Here is a 19,483-nt window from a genome sequence, read left to right as displayed (position 1 = left end):
GCTGAATTTTGTCAAACTGTTTTTCAGAATCATGCCACCATGAGGAGAGCTTCTGGACTTTTTGGTTGCTAGAGTGAAATTGATATGAATTACTGTCCAATCCCAAAACGAACAGTTCAAGCACTGTACTTGATTAATTTCTTCCGACCTTTGCCTAGGATGACACATAGACATAGTGTGCATTGTCTTGTGTACAATATATTAACCCATCAGTGCTTGTATATCTCACATGACCTATATATAGTTGCACAATGCTTACCGAAGCCACAAAGGGTGAAATGAGATACGTCAACGCTTACGGCAACTTGGATATATACTTCATTGTTGCAGCAACTTGGTAAAACCGACCGAGACACTCAACAGTGGATAAACACAAGTGAGTACATTTGCTACTTGTTTCGTTGATGACATGTTTGAATTGTGAAATTAATGTTTGCATTTATTTACATCACAACGTACGAATCTGCTTATTGTACAGTCGGGGCTACCCAGCCTAGTGGTTAAAGTGTTCGCTCGTCACACCGAAGACTCGAACCATTGCTGAAATGTTGCTAAAAGGGGCGTAAAACTAAACTCACTCAGTCACTGTTGTAGAGTCCCTATTTCACGAAGCAATCTTAGCGCTAAGATGAGGCCACTCATCTAAGGCATCGCAACACACTCTAATACGTCCCCTGGACGCCAGGAACCTATGATCACGTGATTGCGATTATGTTTCTGGGTTTGTCAGGTATATACCAGTGTATTTCACTTTTTAAAATTTCTTGTATATTTTTTGTACGCTGATTCACATACCTTGTTCATGGATTTGTCGCCTAGCAACACTTTGATACCATCTGGTTACAGGACTGTTGTGGTATAGATGTGGTAGAGCATAGAACATACATACAACTGCAATGCAGTTAGGATAATCATGAAGGACAGCAAGGTCTTATTCATATCAGTAGATATACATTGTTTGCAACTGTTCTACTAGATACATATTCCGTGTATATTCACCACCAAACACTAGAACATATAACCCGTGGCCACAGTTGGCGTTACTGGTGTTTTGGTGAACCGCATTTAAAGTAGGTGTCCTGTGAAAGTTACCGATTATAGGTGCCGAACATCAGCTGAACATGTTTCCATACTTCCGTAAAATGGTAAACGTTTGGTCATTTGGACCAGCCCTGTTACAACTGGGATGTTGTTCCAGTCATGTTAGCCTAAACTCATCATTGTTTGTTCATTCTAATATATGCATTATTTGGGATTACACTTTCTTAGTAAAGTACAAGTTCGAGTACTTTTTGATTGACTCCCATTCGTATGGAGTCCGAGAACGGACATTGTCGCGTTGTCGCACTGTCGCGTTGTCGCCCTCTCAAAAACAAGCAAAATGAGGTGAAAATTAACCAAAGCGCGACAATGCGACAACTCGACACGATGTCGCGTGTCGCGTTTCGAAAAAACATTTTCTCTGTTCCTCCAAAGTGCGACGCTCGACATAGCGACACTTTTCAAGGTCAAAATATGTCGCGTTGTCGCGTGTGTCTATCCATTATCACGTGCAAAGCCGACCTAAACTGCCATTGAGATGCAGGATGGTTAAGTGATATCTTATTCTACTGGGTATCCATCCACTGCTGGCTGAAAAGAGGCAGATCTCGAACAAATTCATCAGCGTCGGACAGGACTGTACCATGAAACTGTCAAGAGCCACACTATGGAACATACTGCTAGACACATATTAGATGATCCTGCACACTAAACGCATTTGTGACAAGAGAGGCGGTACAACGAATTGGGCGAGTACACTTGGCTGCTACAGGTAGCTTGACGATTATGCACGTGCAATACATGCTAACTGTGACATGAAATCAACACCGCTACTGATTAACACCTGTCTCGCTACTGTGTAACACCAGTTTCGCTACAGTTTTACACCTGTCTCAATACTGACAATACTTTAGATATTCAACAATTTTGTTTAAAAAAACCCAGGAAAATGTCATTTGCTTCCTGAAATGGATCGGTGGTCCTAAACATATTTGCTCAGCATATTGTGTTGATTCAATTAGTTGGGATTGTACCTGTTCCCAAATCGAGTGTGCTATAACAATTCGTGCGTGAAACGCACGGGGAAGATGAACTTCTCGATATTTATCAGACAATCTGTCTCCCTCTTGTTTCATGTGGATCGCTCTTTGGGGCGTTCCCAAGTATGCAAACTGGGGTCATTTGTCAGGTCGTGGATCATCTTATATGTGTTTACGAGTAGTGACCCATTCGAGGACATCACCTGATGTTTCTGCCGATGTGGCTTGAATTTTAACAATATTTCAGTTTCTCACAACCTGTCATCTTGATACGAGCGAAATGTCCAAAGTGATTAATGTGTATGGTGCTGGGATTTGAACTTATGATAATAGTTATCTGGTGTGACTAAAAGACTAAAGCTACACAGCAAATTGCACCACCTTGAATGACAGGGCAACCGTGTGCCGTGATTACAATGAAAAGTTGCGCAAATAATTGTCTTGCTGCTAAAACACACTTCATTGGCTAGATACATTTATATATGAAATCATTTTCAAACCAATAATGAAGATTTGCATTAAGTTCAAGAAATGCATCCCAACTGCCATTTCGAGCACTACTTCATTTTAAAAACCATTGGAAGTAGCAAAAAAGACCATTGAAGTATGAAATAAAGTTTAACTTTTCCTGCGCATGCGTACTATAATTGACTTTCTACGCATCGAAAAAGGCGACAACGCGACAACGCGACAAAGCGACAAAGCGACATTTCAATATGCCGCATTGTCGCGTGTCGCGTTTTAGTAAATGTTTAGTTTTTTCTCTACACATCTTAGATAGGGCGACAATGCGACAACGCGACATATTTTGACCTTGAAAAGTGTCGCTATGTCGAGTGTCGCACTTTGGAGGAACAGAGAAAAAGTTACTCGCGATACGCGACACGCGACACGCGACATCGCGACACGCGACATCGCGACAATGCGAAATGGGCGAAATGTCGCGTTGTCGCATTGTCGCGCTTTGGTTAATTTTCACTTCATTTTGCTTGCTTTTGAGAGGGCGATAACGCGACAATGCGACAACGCGACAATGTCCGTTCTGGGACTCCATGCATTCGGGATTCGAACCCGCACCCTCAGAGTCAGGCCTAATCGCCTGCCCTCAAAGTCAGCCGCCTAGCTGGTGGAAGTCGCGGTGGCTGAGCGGGCTAGGTGTAATCCAATATAAATAGGACATATATAACATTTGATCACTTTCTGAATGACATTGTGAAATTGTTCATTCTAGGATATAACAGTGTACATATCTTGCTTTACTTTATTCTTTGTATTTTGTTTAGGATATGGCGGGCATCAATTTCATACTGATAACAGTAGCTGTTCTGTGCAACCTTCTTGAAGGTAACGTTTACTTTTCGTTTTCAGCATACTGATACACATATCACAAGTTATACATCTATGTTAATACGCACTGTACGCACACTGTCTGGTATCTTACTCACGCGTGTGTGTACCTGCGTAAACCTCCTCATCGGTTTTGTGGGTTGAACATCGGTCCGATCACCGGAAGTACAGGGGTTCATACTGGGATACGTTAAGTGACCGTTCTTGTTGTTACATTGTGTGACGCTCAGCAATGACAGTATAATAGGGCTAGTAGCCTTGCACTCAGGTGTATAATTGTGTTAAATTAAGGTAGAGTATCTATGTGGGCTAACAAAATTTAGACTACCAGAAACAGAAATCATACATATACAGGCTCGCATGAGCTTTCTAACACTATGTCTCTGTCTCTCTCTTTCGTGTTATAAGTATGCCCTAACAGAGTTTACACATGAGGCCTCCTTTTCTTTTCGAACTGTGTTGAAGGCTGTAAGGGCTGTAAACATCATCAATGTAAAACGTTATTAAATGTATGGCTGCAAACTATTATGTTTTCGCGATCACCTCATACCTTTATCTTTTTAAGAATTGATTAAACCACGCTTACGATATACGGTAAATTAGAGCTATAACGAATTGGGACCACAAAGTGCTATTCGTCGGAATTGTACTTCGACACATAGATTCCAACTGTTAAACATTAGTGGTGGGAATCGTACAAAAGACTCTGTAACGAATCATACGATTCTATGGCTTGACAACGATGTACGAATCTACCGTCGCTCTGAGATAACAAGACGCTGTTATCCATTACATCTTATGCTTCATTATTAACTCACCAGCTTCTAGAATGCCGATCAAACAATGGCGTTTAACAACATATTCTTAATTATATGAATGGAATGTTGCTAAGTATTCTTATTAATAAATATATGATTGGAATGTTACTAAGTATCCTTCACGCATATACTAATGAGCAAATACTACTGGTATGTGTTGGTTAAGTAATTACATTGTATATTCTATATTTCTTTGCAGGTGAGAGTGTAAATATTTACAGTGGGAATGAGTTTATAGTTACACTATTTCCTGCGTTCAACAACCAGAAGACCATGGGGTATCTATTCATCGGCCACGCACAGGAAGGGAGGTGTGCAGTGACAGACAGTGACGGGACAGAGCATGATATTAAGCTTCAAGGAAACAATCACGTAACACAGTTTGATATTCCTCTAGCAAGGGTACTGAACTTCGGAGGTTACGTCGAGAAACGAGCGATATACGTACACTGCAATACAGAAGTCATTTTGAGGGCTTTCTTTCGAAGACAAATGGAGGGCACTGCTGATGCTTACACCGTGCTCCCTCTCCAATCTCTATCTTCTAAATACATCATACCATCGGTGCCACAGAATGCCATACTGGGGATTGTTGCTGCCGTGGACAATGTTACCATACATGTTGATATTAAGTCCAATTGCTCGTATTCTTTCAAGGGGAGCACTTACAGCGAGGGTAGTAGGTTGACTAGCATCCTGCAAAAGCGGCATGTCCTTCAGATGTCATCTTCATCCTCAACTGAATACCACAACTGCGATATGGGAGGGACAATTGTCGAGAGTAGTAGCCCAGTAGCAGTATTTTCTGGATCACCTGCTTTGGATTATCCTCTGAATCATGGAGATGCTGTACAGAATCAGATTCCTGGGGTTAGTCATTGGGGAACTAGTTTCATAGTATCTCCGATTCCCGTAATGGATAAATATAGAATTAGAATACTCGCAATGAACAATAACACACACGTCACCACCGAAACGCCAACTTCATCTGCATCATTTAATCTCAATGAAGCAGAGTTTAGTGATCAAGATTTCAATAATTCTGAAATAACTTACGTCAAGAGTTCTCAGCCTGTCTTGGTTCACATAACTTCAGGAAACCATGTTCGGTTTCAAGCCTTTTCCGCCATCGTTCCACCCACTGATGAATATGGAAGCGTGTTTCTTGTACCAGACATTCAAACCAGACAGGTGAACTACACGCGTTATATCACCCTCATCACTAGTCCCAACTGCACATCAGACATTGACGTCAACACAATATGGACAACTTCATCAACAGCGTCCCACACTGTCTCCGTCTCCAGCTTCAAAGCTCCGTCTGACATGACCGTCTTAAGAAGCAAATCCTTGTTGTGTCAGTTTGCGGTGTTGGTAACTGGCCTTGGAAACATTGAAATGTATGGATACTTCGATCAACCAATAATACATGGTAATTTGCAGTTATATTTATTTCATATTTATTTCGACCTGTGAAGATCTGGTTAGAATAGATCTTCAGCAACCCATGCTTGTCTCGCAGAATTAGATGTCATAATTTATCGAATCCAAGTCGATCGATGCTCAAGCTGTTGATCACTAGATTATCTGATCCAGACTCAAGTATTTACAATCACTGACATACAGCTGGAGTATAGGTGAAAACTCAACCACACACTCATATTTATTCCATCATATTTCTTAGATAAAATATGAAACTGTATAAATTGTTCCATACCAAGACATGTGTTTAATGATATATCAAATATTAAGCCGTGAGTAAAGACTGGTCCTGTCATGTGTTGCCTACTTTTATGATGCACAGGTTCAATAACGTCAAAGCTGAATAATAATTGTTGCAAAAAATGTGATCCATTTGTGATAGGGACAGCGTTTCGCTATGCTGCTTTGTCCCGTAGGAGTTTCAGAACCCAGCGTTCACCCAAGTTTCGGTTTCTTAGTAGAACATCGGTTTTACAAACGTTTTCTGCGTCTAATAATTCCAACCCCTCAGGTTTCTGTCGTACCTAACAAATATACTTTTATAAGACAAAATTATCAGAGATGTCATAACAATATCAAATATTACAATTTAATAATCATACTTGAAGATCAACTTCGGCCTCTCTCAAGAACCTGAGCAAATAAATTGTTCTAACTGGCTTTAAACCATGCTCACTCACTTACCACTGGTATTACACCATTTTCAGATTCCCTTACGTCTGTGACTTTTCTGAATGCCACAAAGAACACGCTGCGCGCAACAGAGTTCGATGTCCTGACTCTGGTCTGTGGAACCAATCCCATCCGAGGAAAGCCTAAAATCTCCTGGACGAAAGACAACCAGATTATTTCAGAAAACGTAGAGCCCCAAGCCATGGATGTCCGTGGGCAGGCGGTGCCCTCGAGTGTCCTCACATTAAGTGTTTCCTGCAAAGACCATCTGTCAGAGATCTCATGCAGAGCTGTTTACAAGGACGTTCAAATAACCTCACCAGGAATGAGAATGTTTGTCCATTGTGCCAAAAAAGGTACGTATAAAACGCATAAGCTATATTGACGAAAACGCTTATGGCGTACGTGTTAAAATGTTCGGAAAAATTATGAAACACTTCTAACGTTCTGTGCTTGTGGTGTTAGGGCATCATGACTAGCTATTCTCGAAGCGTTTGTAGCCCAAGGAACTTCGTAAGCCCTTTTCGTAACGATTGATAAAACATAAGAATTCTTAGGGCTACGGACATTTCGAGAATAACTAAGGAGGATAGTACAAGTCAAACATAACAGCATTGTTTGTCCGCAGTATATACATGTAGTACTCTATGACCAAGATTGGCATAGTGTTTTGACGTGCAAAGAATGTTTCATCGAATATACTGTAACAGTTCTATAAACACTCTATGAACATAGTGTTTATATTGTTTGACCCAGTTTACCGTACTCAAAGACCAAAACTGACATTGTATGACATGTGATGATGAATATACCGTACCAGTTCTATAACCGCCCTATTAAGCCAGTATGCATACTATACTGTTTGATACAGTATGCTGCCTTTATTTTACTTTTGAACTATTATATTATGCTGTAATGTGTGTGTTATTCTGATCCACACCTATTATATTGTAATGGTTGACTCAGTAAGCGTTGAATAATTATACGGTATTACACACAATGAACATAGTATCAATATATAAAAGATAAATTTCAAATTTTCAGAATAAGTGAATTCTGTGCTCAAGAACAATCCATCAGCGTCGTTTGTGTCAGAATCCTCATTTACCCTTGTCGATTCAAAACAATAGCTTCCCAATATGTAGCCTCAAAAGTAACATAAAATATAATCGGATAAGACAGAAGGCACATGTGTCACTAACACTCTTTAAGCTATGCATTTTGTTCTTATTTCGTAAATACTTATATATAGTTAGAACAACAAAACAGACATGTATTAGGATTTCAACGATTATTGTGTATATTCATTTTCACTGTCTTTGTGTTATAGGTGATAGGTTTGACGAAGGACTTGGAATCGGAATCGGAGTAGGAGTAGGGGCTGTTGTTGTCTTGTTGCTGTTAGCTTTTGCTGCAGCTGCCTTGGTTTTCTGGAGGAGAGGATCCCGTGGGAAAAACGGTATAGATATCATATATAGACGTCAAGCTTCTGACTTATATATTATATAGCTGGAATATTGCTGGGTGCAACCAACCAGCCAACAACCCTTAAATATGACGAATGCAAAGGTGATACTGAATTTGGTTTCTCGGTATGTTTTGCTTTGCAGATGAACAGTCGCTGCCGCCGGCTCATAGCAACCGTGGATACGACAGTATGGACCCCAGCGTCAGAGGAGTGTTCATCTCTCACGTGTACGATCGACTTCCATTGTAACAATGGATTAACCTTTCTCTATAGTGAACATCATGTGGCGCGCGGCTAGATTATGCTTTCATCGCGCCCACCACTGGAAATGTCACATGCAAACATTGTCACACTGTGTGGTGAACGTCATGATTTTTGCTTCGCCGTGTTGTCCTGTAACAAGCAGATAACATTTACTTCAACTATTTCTATTAAAAAGGAGGTGAAAGTTCATCAGGAATGAACATCAGGACATCAGGAATTTAGATTCGCGTTATGTGAGTGGAGATTTCACATGAAATAGTCCCCGAGGATGATTCTTCATGTCAGCATTTTTATCAGATCTGTTACCCGAGCATGCTCCTAGTACCAGGATTCCAAGGAGCGTCGTATGACTCTTACTCAAACGATGTTTGATCAACGTTGGAGTGTACAAGGTATCTGTATTGTGTAACGCATGTTCCCTTCAGACTCACAGCAATTAGAAAAACGTCTCTTGCCTTTTATGCTGACCAATGGCCTTTGCGGGTGCTTGTGACGTCACCGTTAAGACAGGGTCCGCTCACCTTGTCACCTTTTCTTGGAAAGTTGGTATCATCACAGTTTTCAAATTGGCTAATTCCTCGTGTCATTAAGTTTTAGAATGCAAACCAACTGTGACATACCGATCTTGTGTTTGACACATCTGCATATATGTTGTGTATATATTTTGAACAATGTACAATGCAATACTGAATGTATGATATGTTTGGTTTGTTACTTGGCATAGTTACATTATTCGTCATACACCGAGCAGCACACGCTCATAAGTATGTTGTGCCATATTTACGATCTTAGGCTTGAACATATATCTACACACACACACGCACACACACGTACACACATGTACACACAATAAGTTATATTAATGATATGATCTTTTTTATCTCTGAATCTTAGACTTGGAATAAAATGCCACTGTATTCAAATGATTTGATAGCATTGGTTGTGTTTTACTCTGAAGAGTTCCACACTGTCGTGAAGAACACAAAAACATCCTCCGGCAACGTGCCCGTTCATGTTATCCGTGTTTCTTAATGAGATTGCCAGTCCACGGTGCCAGTCCACTTGTGACGTTAATACCTATCGAAACTTTGTACTTTGTCATAGGCTTACGAATGGTATAGTGCTACGATTGTCTAGTGTATAAGGTGTCATGTCACGAACACCTGGTATCATCATCCATAAACCAATCTATCTCATTGTGTCACTCACTGGAATGTCTGGTCCAGGCTCGATTATTTATCTACCGTGTCATATTCGGACGTAATACTGCTAAATGCGGTGTCGAAAAACCCCAACATTCACATGGGCTCTGCTTTTAGTCGATTTCTTAAGGATATCACAACGGTCTTGGGTTCCTGAAGATCAATTCTATCCAGGATCTTCACGATTTAGTGTTATCCTGTTTACAATACACTTAAATTTAACTACCAGTTATAAGTGCTTTCGAAGGCACGTTCAGGGGGGCTGAGGATGACAAATTAAAAATTATTCTGGTAACAACTATCAGGTTTTATAACAAGTACGGGCATCCGCAAAGCGGATACATCTTGTATGTGCATAGTCACAAGGAAGCGAGTCACGCTGTGACGCCAGAGGTCACTAGGTACATATTACTGTTATTTGGCCTCGGACTGTCTACATTTTATCAAAGATAACTCAAGCTAACGTGGAAATGTCATTGTCAGTTCAAGTTGACTTAGATGTCCGGTGTATTCAGTGTACTGAGTGAGGTCTCAGCGACTCAAACATCAACACCCATCCTACTTTATTGACAAGGAAATCCCACTTCCATGCACAACCAGTGTTCTATGTTTATGTGAGTCATTTAAAGTACCGGACAACTGAAGCTGTACACCCATGTCAGGTGGTGATAGTGCAGAGCCACGTGACTTCACATCGCACGGAACTGTTCTCAAGAGGTGTATTCACATGTACAGTATGGTTCAAAATTATTGAGAATAGCTAAAGCATTTCATATTATTAAACGAGAACAATTCAGATAAAATTGAATGTATTGTGAAAGTGAAGTGACCTTTTCATGTTGTGTAGGTAACAATTTAATATTTTATCAAGTCTCCTTGAGCTTCACGGCACAGTCTAAGACGGGTAGGCATACTTCCTATCAGAGAGGTTAGTGTCTCGTGAGTTATGCTGTCCCAGTATCGGACCACTTCTCTCTTCATGTCTTCAATTTTTGTCAACCCCTTTTGATTCACACATTCCTTCATCATCCCCCAAATGTTCTCAATGGGATTTAAGTCAGGACTATATGCAGGAAATGGTAATGCAGTCACATTTTTTCTCCTGAAACCACTGCTTGGCATGTTTTGCGGTGTGTTTAGGATCATTATCTTGCTGCAAAATCCAGTCATTTCCATAAAACACATGTGCACTTGGAAGGAGAAAATTATCTAATATGTTAGTGTAGCGTTGACTTGTCAGATTTCCCTCAAACACACACAACGGGGTCGTTCCTAATAAGGATATCCCTCCCCATACATGAAACTTTGGGCTGTATTTAGGTCGTCGATACAACGGTGCTGACGCAGACTTTGTCCATATTTTCACATTATTGGGATATACCCATATTGAGCTTTCATCAGTAAAAATCACATTTTCCCAGTCAAAGTTTTCATGTGCCAAACACCACTCAACACGCCTGTCTTTATGTTCTTGTTTCATGAGAGGAGAAGGAATTCCAGTCTTTTTCTCCCATCCAAGATCAATCAAATTTCTTCTAACTGTAGATTTTGATACAACTGTTGATCCCCTTTCTATCATTTCATACTTGATGTTGGAGATGCTTGCCCTTTGCTTTTCAGACGCTAAAATTCCCAGCCGGACGCGATCTGAGAAGTCCAATTTTCTGGGTCTCCCTGCTCCTTTCTGGTGCCCAAAATCCTTTCCCTCTTTAAAATCCTTCTAATCCTATACACAGTAGAAAGAGGAGTTCTTGTTCTCTCTGCCAATGTATTTACATCATCAATTCCTTGATTACACAACTTAAAAATCAACCTTCTTTTATCTTCAGCAGACATTGTTGACAGTGCTGAGGAAAATGACGTCTGCTACAAATTCAGGGGAGGTACCTCTAATTGTACTATACTCAGTAGGCCAAGATGAGTTACCTCCCTTATACCATTACTTAGTTTTAAGTATCAGTGAATCAGTTGAGGTGTTAGGATAGCTCAAAGTAATAAGAAAAATTCTCAATAATTATGAACCAGACTATATATTCCAAATTTACACCATTGGTTGTAGTGTATCGCCGCTCTCGGCAATATTACAACTACATGGCGGTGGTCAGTAAATAATCGAGTCTGTACCGGACAATCCAGTGATCAACAGCATGAACGTCGATTTACCCCAATGGGATACGATGGCGTTTTAACCAAGTCAGCGTGCCTTGCCGATCGCTCCTGTTAGTCACATCATACGATAAGGATGGGTTAATGAAGACCAGTTCTAACCCGGATCTACACGGGTCAGTTACATCAATGAGTACAAATACATACTGACAGGTTGAAGAACGACACGATAGCTGTCCTATTCCTTAACTGTCACGCTGGCAGTTTTGTAATGATTATTACACAGGCCCAATGATAATATCGGTATTCCGGTTTGGTTTGATTGGTTGTTGTTTAACGCCGCAGACAGCAATATTCCAACCATATGACCGTGGTGAGTATATGATCGCGTTACGGACTCGACTGCCCCATGTCCCATCAGCTTAAATATCAGGGTTTAATAATTTTACAAAGTTATTACACATTGTAAACCAAAAGTTACTGTGTTCTGTAATCTGATTGGTTGAAAAACATGATTAAATGGTATTAGATTCCCGGAAACTGAAAGACTATTCACCGCGTATTGATACGTAAACAATTGTTTTGTTGTGTCATCAACAGTGGTGACGTCATTCAAATCATATTGTGACGTAAAGTTAGAATGACGTCACAAATGAGCAACTCCAGATGCTACCATGAGAACCAACTGAAACGGCCAGCTGATGACACTTCACTGCTGTGTCCGTATTCGATATAAACGAGTGCAGACAGTAAAACCCCTTTGGTTTACTTTTGTGTTTACAATGTCCAATACTCAATAAAACCCGGAAATTGGCCAACACATGATGTTTATCTCCTAATTGTGTAATAACATCGCATGACGCCGTACGTATGACGTCACAGTGTTTTACAGTTATGACGTCACAATGCTAATACCTGTCACAAACCATTCATTCGTTTCATATGGTATTACAAAGGATATTGTTTAGTATTCTCTATTTACAAAACATGTTTATTACTCACGTGGTACATCGTAAAGGTGTTTCATAACAAAGTGTTATGACACATATGTGTCATAACACCTTCGAGTGATTTGATTGACTAATACGTGAACTTTGACATTACTGGTACTACTTTCATCACTCATTCCATTCATGATTTTCATTTACGTGTTCACACCTGAGAACACTTCTATGGAATTAGATAAAATTTATTTCATTTATTGTGGTTACTAGCATTATTTTCAATGCTATGATAACTCAAGTTTCTGAAATAAAAACGAAAATAGAAAAATCTTTAAACATACGTAAACAAATACGTCTAGTAGGCCTCTCATGAGTGTAAACAAATATGGCGTCGCCAGTAAAAGTTATTGATTTAGTCAAAATTGACGGACAATTGGTTGGAAGAGTTGTGAATGTTAACAAGATATTGAATACCTTCTGCGTGTATGTTGTCAGGGCTGCACAGTAACACACAGCATCAACATCCATTTGCGTCCTCCCGCGCAAACATATTGTCACTGTCATGCCTCCAGTGGTTTCTGACCCGTGAAGGTCCCGGGGTAGATTAGGTCTTCAGCAACCCATGCTTGCTATAAAAGGCGACTCAGCTTTTCGTAAGAGGCGACTAACGGGATCGGGTGGTTAGGCTCGCTGACCAGTTCCCAATCGCGCAGATCGATGCTCATGTTGTTGATCACTGGATTGTCTGGTCCAGACTCGATTATTTACAGACCGCCGCCATATAGCTGGAATATTGCTGAGTGCGACGTAAAACTAAACTCACTCTCTCACTCCAGTGGTTTCTTATGTAGGGGTCAAAAGCACTTCCCAGAATCTGAACACAATAGGCTTGAAATCGTCTTCGTTCGAGGTTGTAGGCTGTGTTTTGAGACCCAATTTTCGGTGCAGTCTTCAACATAAACATCGAATCTCGACAAGTGGGAATTTCAAGCCGAGATGAGAAGGCGTCACTGGCATCCTGCGCAAAGCGTCGCCGAATTATTTACATCCTCCGATGAAGAACATTAAGCTCAACTATTTGAGACATACAGTTACCTGTTATTCACATTCATCTTTGCTGTTAAGTTTGCCGCTCCTAATTAAACGCTCCCTCGAATCTTCTTCTTAGGGAACACTTCTCAACATGACGACAAGCCCGACAGTGATGGCCGACTGACGTTCCGGCAAGATTTAGGTCACGTTGTCAAGTATTTACACTTCACAAGTGCTTTGATGAATTACATTGTTGCTTTAGAAAAACCCAATCCTCAACGGAAAAGAATTAAATTTTCATTACGACTTGATTCTGTCTTAATTTGTTTATTTTCTCGTGATTTGGCGCCCTATAGGAAATGCATTGCCTCTGCGCAGCGTATGTTTTCCTGGAGTGAAGCGGTTGATATTCCAATCACCAAAATGATGTATTTATCCGCGTTACATGGTTCTATATAGGAAAGCAAAATATTGCTTTATTTTAACTATCTTTTCACTTTTTAGAACGTGGGTAATAAATAGGATACAAAACTCGTTCCCCTTTCATATCAAGTTTAAGTCCCTCGTGAAATAAATTTGGTTTGTCACGAGCTTTAGCGAAAAATTATTTCACGAGGGACATAAACTTGACATGAAAGGGGAAGCTCGTTTAATATCCTATAATTACAAAACATGAATCATGGATGCCAGTCAGCGTGGATAACTATGTCCATCGAGAAGATAAAGATAAATGAATGATATTATAATGAGCATACATGTTGTCGTCAACTGGCGTTTTCATAGTGTGATATGGTCTGTGCTTTTGTTGTTGAAACAGAGCCACGGTGCTGCTTCTCTGTAGTGTGGCAAGATCTTATATCTTCATCTGTTCGAATCCTGTTTTCTTCCTGATAATATCGGATTTATCTTTCATTTCAAATTGACAAGCCATTCTTGACAGATGTGATAATGAAAGTGCCTTAACCAAACTCTTCCAGTGCAGTACGCAATTGATGTGTCACATTTTACCACCGCTTCTGCTTATATGACTCTATTGATAATTCAATCATACGCGCCAGTTGAATGCTTGCGGTTGCATGAAGTAATATCTTGCATCATCCTATTTATGTTTTTTCCGCATCTCTTACCACTCCTATCTTTCAATAGGAAACCCAGGATGCGTGTTAATTTGTAGCTGATCACCGTGTTTTCCTCCTCCCGACAAGTCATGCATTCTTCACATCCGCCTCATGTTCTATGACATCTTTTATCCCATTAGCCAATGGGAATATTTAATTTATTTCCCCTTAACCTCTCTTAGCGTCTTTGTATCTACATTGCTCTTGCGTCATCACACACAGTCAAAACGGCGGAGTTTCAATTCGCAGTGAGTGTCGGTCTATATGCTTCGTATTTTGCCAAACTGGAATAATTTTTCCTGCATTGTACGCAATGACTTACCAACTTTATGTATATGTGTTTAGAGAATATAATCTATGTGGGAATTCGTATTAATAACAAAGTAGAAAACCTGCTTGAATAGTATGTGGTTATGTACCCATAGACGTACAAATCAATCTATAGTACTGTCTAATGGCCGCGCATACCGTTATGCTGTGTTCTAGTATTATCATTTTCATATATTAATAATCCAGAATGTAAGCGTCTCTGTTACATCCCTGCTTACATTCATCCCACATATAGGGCTAATACTGACCTGTCTAACCTCACTCACAAACTCACCTATCACTCACACTCACTCACCGACCGATACACCCATACCCACCCACTCACTCTCTCACTCGCTCACTCACTCACTCACTCACTCAATCACGCACGCACGCACGCACTAACGTATACAACTACCACACTAACTCACTCCATCCTCACTCACTCACTCACGCATATTTGATACAGTTCATCAATACCTCTATTTTGATGATGCTGTTTTCAGGATAGATATTCAGATGGCTCTCCTGACTTTGACAATTACGGCATTGCTGATGACTCAGTTTATTCTTTCGGCCATATGCGAAGGTGACGATAACCTTGGCGACAATCTCAAACGTAAGCTTCATATGTTTACAAAACATTGCAAGTAAGTATGTAAGTATGTAAGTGAGTAAATTGCTTAGTTGTTGAACCATTGACATTACTTGTAGTTTAAGTTCTTGAAGCATGGCCACCTCCAGGAGAAAAATGTGTGTGTGTGTGTGTGTGTGTGTGTGTATGTGGTGTGTGTGTGTGTGTGTGTGTGTGTGTGTGTGTGAAAATGCACCTTCCCAACACAGTAAAATAACGTTTTACCCATATGTGCACATCGTCCCATTTCCGTTACGCATTTTGCAGTGTAAAGAAAATATGGTAAAATATCATTTACTGTAAATGATACCCCATCCCTTTCAAAGGAAACTGGCTCACTAAATCTGATAAAACGCTAAGACCCTAATGGGTTAATGACTAACTTGTATTCAAAATATCAAGCACACATGTACACGTAGCAGGAGAAAAAAGAGGCATTAGGAAAATTGTGGGTCGGGTTTTTCAATCTGTTATTTATCCATTGCGTGCAGGATACAGTATCCGCTCGGACAGCAAACGGCTCCACGATGAGTACATCATACCCATTGACGTTAATAGATACACAATGCTTGTTATTACCCTTCCTCCTAAAAACTAAGACTACTTGTCTCTGCAGTATCGGTATACTGAATGTGTTCAGTATACTAAATGTGACCAAAAACTCCATTTCATCTCATGTGACTGGCACTGAAAGTCCTCTTGGAGCTGATCAGGCCCCGTTTCACAAAGCTCTCGTACAATGCAAGCCTATAATCTCGTAACTGCCCTCGCAGCATCCCTACCTCTTATACTGTATCAATGATAATCATATCGCTACGAGAGCTCTGTGAAACGGGGCGCTAGGCGTTAATACTGATAATCGCAAATTCTTTCTGCAAGGTCAAGATCTGTACCTGTCGGCGTGGTCTGCAGTAGCGGGACACAACTTCACGTTCTCCTGTACAGCTTTTGGATATTCGAGATCTTATTTCAAAAGGAGAATAACATGGGAGGTGGAAACAACCAACAAGACATTTTATTATGCATGTTTGGTGTCTTCAAAATACGAAAAGCCAGATAAGTATTACGGTAACTTCACTTGTGAACATGTTCTGACCATTGGAAATAAGGATTATTACTTATATCAAGGTTCCAACTGGACATGTCAAGGCCAGAGAAGCAACACTGTCTTACTTGATTTAGAGGGTGAGTATGGAATATTCTTGCAGTCATTGAGAGATGGAAAAAGACGTTATGTATTTCAATAAAAGGGGCTCTTATAAGGCGCCTCAATAAGGAGCACAGCTCCCCAGCATACCTCATTTGTGTACCAAATGGGTATCCGCTGATTGTTATCGCTTCATGTTGCTTGTTGTTGCGGCACCCAGCAATATTCCAGCTATGTAACGGCGGTGTGTAAATAATGGAATATGGGATAGACAATCCAGTGATCAACAGCATGAGCATAATTCTTCGCAACTGTGATACGATGACATGTGTCAACATCGTCAGTGAGCCTGACCACCTGAGTTACCTTTTACGACAAGCATGGGTTGCTGAAGACCAAATGTAACCCGGATCTACACAGATCGACACACTAGGAAAGTTCTGGCATATACATTCCATCTCAGATTACCAGGAAGCACGCTCACTGTAGTACTGATAGTCAATGTATTCATGTTTTCAGACTTTCTGTTGACTTAACACTCATCACGGTGATGAGGTTGTAATCTTTCCTACTACCGCATCGACCGACCAAACATAAAACGCCCATTCTCCCTTCGAGTTTGAAAGCCCAAGGCCGCAATATTCAAACATAACACTTTGTGACCCGAAGGAGGAAGTGATATTATATTTAACCATATAAATATGTATGATATGATATGTATGCATGCTTCCTGATTCGATGGATCATCGAAGATGTGATTACCGTACTTTATTGACTCGGGTGGTCATGTTTTGTATTTTTTAGTTTATTTTTAACCAGAATGAAAGAGCATTGCCTTCCTCCAACCTACTTGTTATCACTACATGCCATTTGATTAACAGTTTTAGTGTTATTACTATCACATGAACTGAGTGTCATGAAATACTTGAATATTTTAAAATTTCCTTTAATATTGCATCCTTTTCACATTATATTTTAGCATTAATACTATATACCTTTCCTATTCTAACAGACACGTGAATGTCCCGGGGTAGAAAAGGCCTTCAGCAACCCATGCTTGCCGTAAAAGGCGATTGTGCTTGTCGTTAGAGGCGACACTAACGAGATCGGGTGGTCAGGATCGCTGACCTGGTTGACACATGTCATCGATTACCAATTGCACAGATCGATGCTCATGTTGTTGATCACTGGGATTGTCTGGTCCAGACCCGATTATTTACAGACCGCAGCCATATAGCTGGAATATTGCTGAGTGCGACGTAAAACTAAAGTCACTCACTCATTCCTATTCTAACATAGAAAATGGGGCAGTGGGGTAGCCTTACGGGTAACGTATCCGCTCTACACACTGAAGACCAGCCCTTTCTGGTGTCAACCGCCGCGATCCTGTCGGAATAGTGGTAAAGACGTAAAACCATAACTCACTCTCTAACCCAGAATATCTTTAGATGTTATTTGTTTAATGACATCTGTACACATGGGACACCCGTATCCAAATTATGTGGAGTTTCCCAGAATCCACATTCCGTGGAGGAAGAATGTGACATGATCCGCTATGAGAAAGCTTACATATGACATGAAACCGTGTCCATTCATATCATTTCCTATTTTGACCAACAGTGCCCTTAATGGAAATTCATATCGAGAACTCGACGAGCAGTCCCCTGGCCCTGACCGAAAATGAAATCCTCACGCTCGTCTGTAAAACCAATCCGACAAAACCATCGTCCAACGTCATCTGGCGATCAGGAAATCAGACGCTGAAGGGAAACGTCACGTCGTTGGCCCGTGATGACGATCGCTTGGTTGCGGACGTCAGTAGGATCACATTCACTATTACCTGTGACCATCATCTCTTTGGCATTCAATGCGAAGGAGTCTACAGAAATAAGACGCTGATATCTGAAACCCAAATGCTGTTCGTACACTGCGCCGCTAATCAGGAGGCTGTCCGTACTGGTGATGCAACACTTTATTAATGTATTTAAACTATTAGAAACCATTATTCAACATCTAACAATGCGTTCGGAATGAATGAAAGGTTCTTCCTAACGTGAAAATTTGTGTATTTATTCTTTATTCTAAATGCATTAATTTTTATTTCATTCTGGCTAGTGGGTTGCTCAATATGCTTCACGAAATATATTGCTAACTGCTAATATTTGAGAGATAAACATGATAAAAAAATACAAAATATGTAGTTTACAGTATTGTTGAAATAGACATAATTCTGTATTTATCATCATTTCAAAGTAATCGATATTGCAGTTTACATGTACATGGTGAGTTTGTATGTGTTGAACTGATGCTCACCTTAGTGGATGTTTGACAGTGGTTCGACTAGCTTCAGTAGAATGTGTGACAATGGGTCTAGCTTCAGGACAATGTTTGACAATGGTTCAAGCTTCAAGCCAATGTTTGACAATGGTTCTAGCCTCAGGATAATGTTTGTCAATGGTCATAGCTTCTTGTCATCGACTGACAATGGTTCTAGCTTCAATGCAATATAAGACAATGGTTCCCACTACGAGCCAGTGTTTGACAATGGTTCTACCTCCAGGGCAATGTCTGACAATGGTTCTGACTTCAGTGGAATGTATGGCAATGGTTCCAGTTTCAGTGGAATATTTGACTATGGTTCTAATTTCAGTGGATTTTTAGACAATGGTTCTAACTTGAGGGTAATGATTCACTATGGTTCTAGCTTCAGGACAATGTTTCGGGGCTGGACAAGCAGTTGGGATAACGCTATGTCTGGTGTCGTTGGTAGCTATAGGATCAACAGCTGTCTACACCGTTCAATGGAAACGACGCAACGCACGCAAAGGTAAGTTGGAATCTTCTATGACTGGCAAGATA

The 19,483-nt window shown here is 40.4% G+C and overlaps 1 protein-coding gene across 1 annotated transcript; it reads left to right on the top strand.

Annotated features, from left to right (window-relative positions):
• The first annotated feature begins 227 nt into the window (after window positions 1–227).
• Window positions 228–9,058, top strand: LOC137276819 (uncharacterized). Its single transcript, XM_067808466.1, has 6 exons — window positions 228–376; window positions 3,365–3,425; window positions 4,446–5,678; window positions 6,436–6,756; window positions 7,731–7,859; window positions 8,011–9,058. The coding sequence occupies exons 2-6, from the start codon at window positions 3,368–3,370 to the stop codon at window positions 8,115–8,117; spliced, it is 1,848 nt and encodes a 615-aa protein (XP_067664567.1). The 5' UTR covers window positions 228–376; window positions 3,365–3,367; the 3' UTR covers window positions 8,118–9,058.
• Window positions 9,059–19,483: the final 10,425 nt, after the last annotated feature.

The sequence above is a fragment of the Haliotis asinina genome, chromosome 3, assembly GCF_037392515.1.
Source record: "Haliotis asinina isolate JCU_RB_2024 chromosome 3, JCU_Hal_asi_v2, whole genome shotgun sequence".
NCBI classification, from domain to species: domain Eukaryota; kingdom Metazoa; phylum Mollusca; class Gastropoda; order Lepetellida; family Haliotidae; genus Haliotis; species Haliotis asinina.
This window is presented reverse-complemented; position numbering and strand designations above follow the sequence as displayed.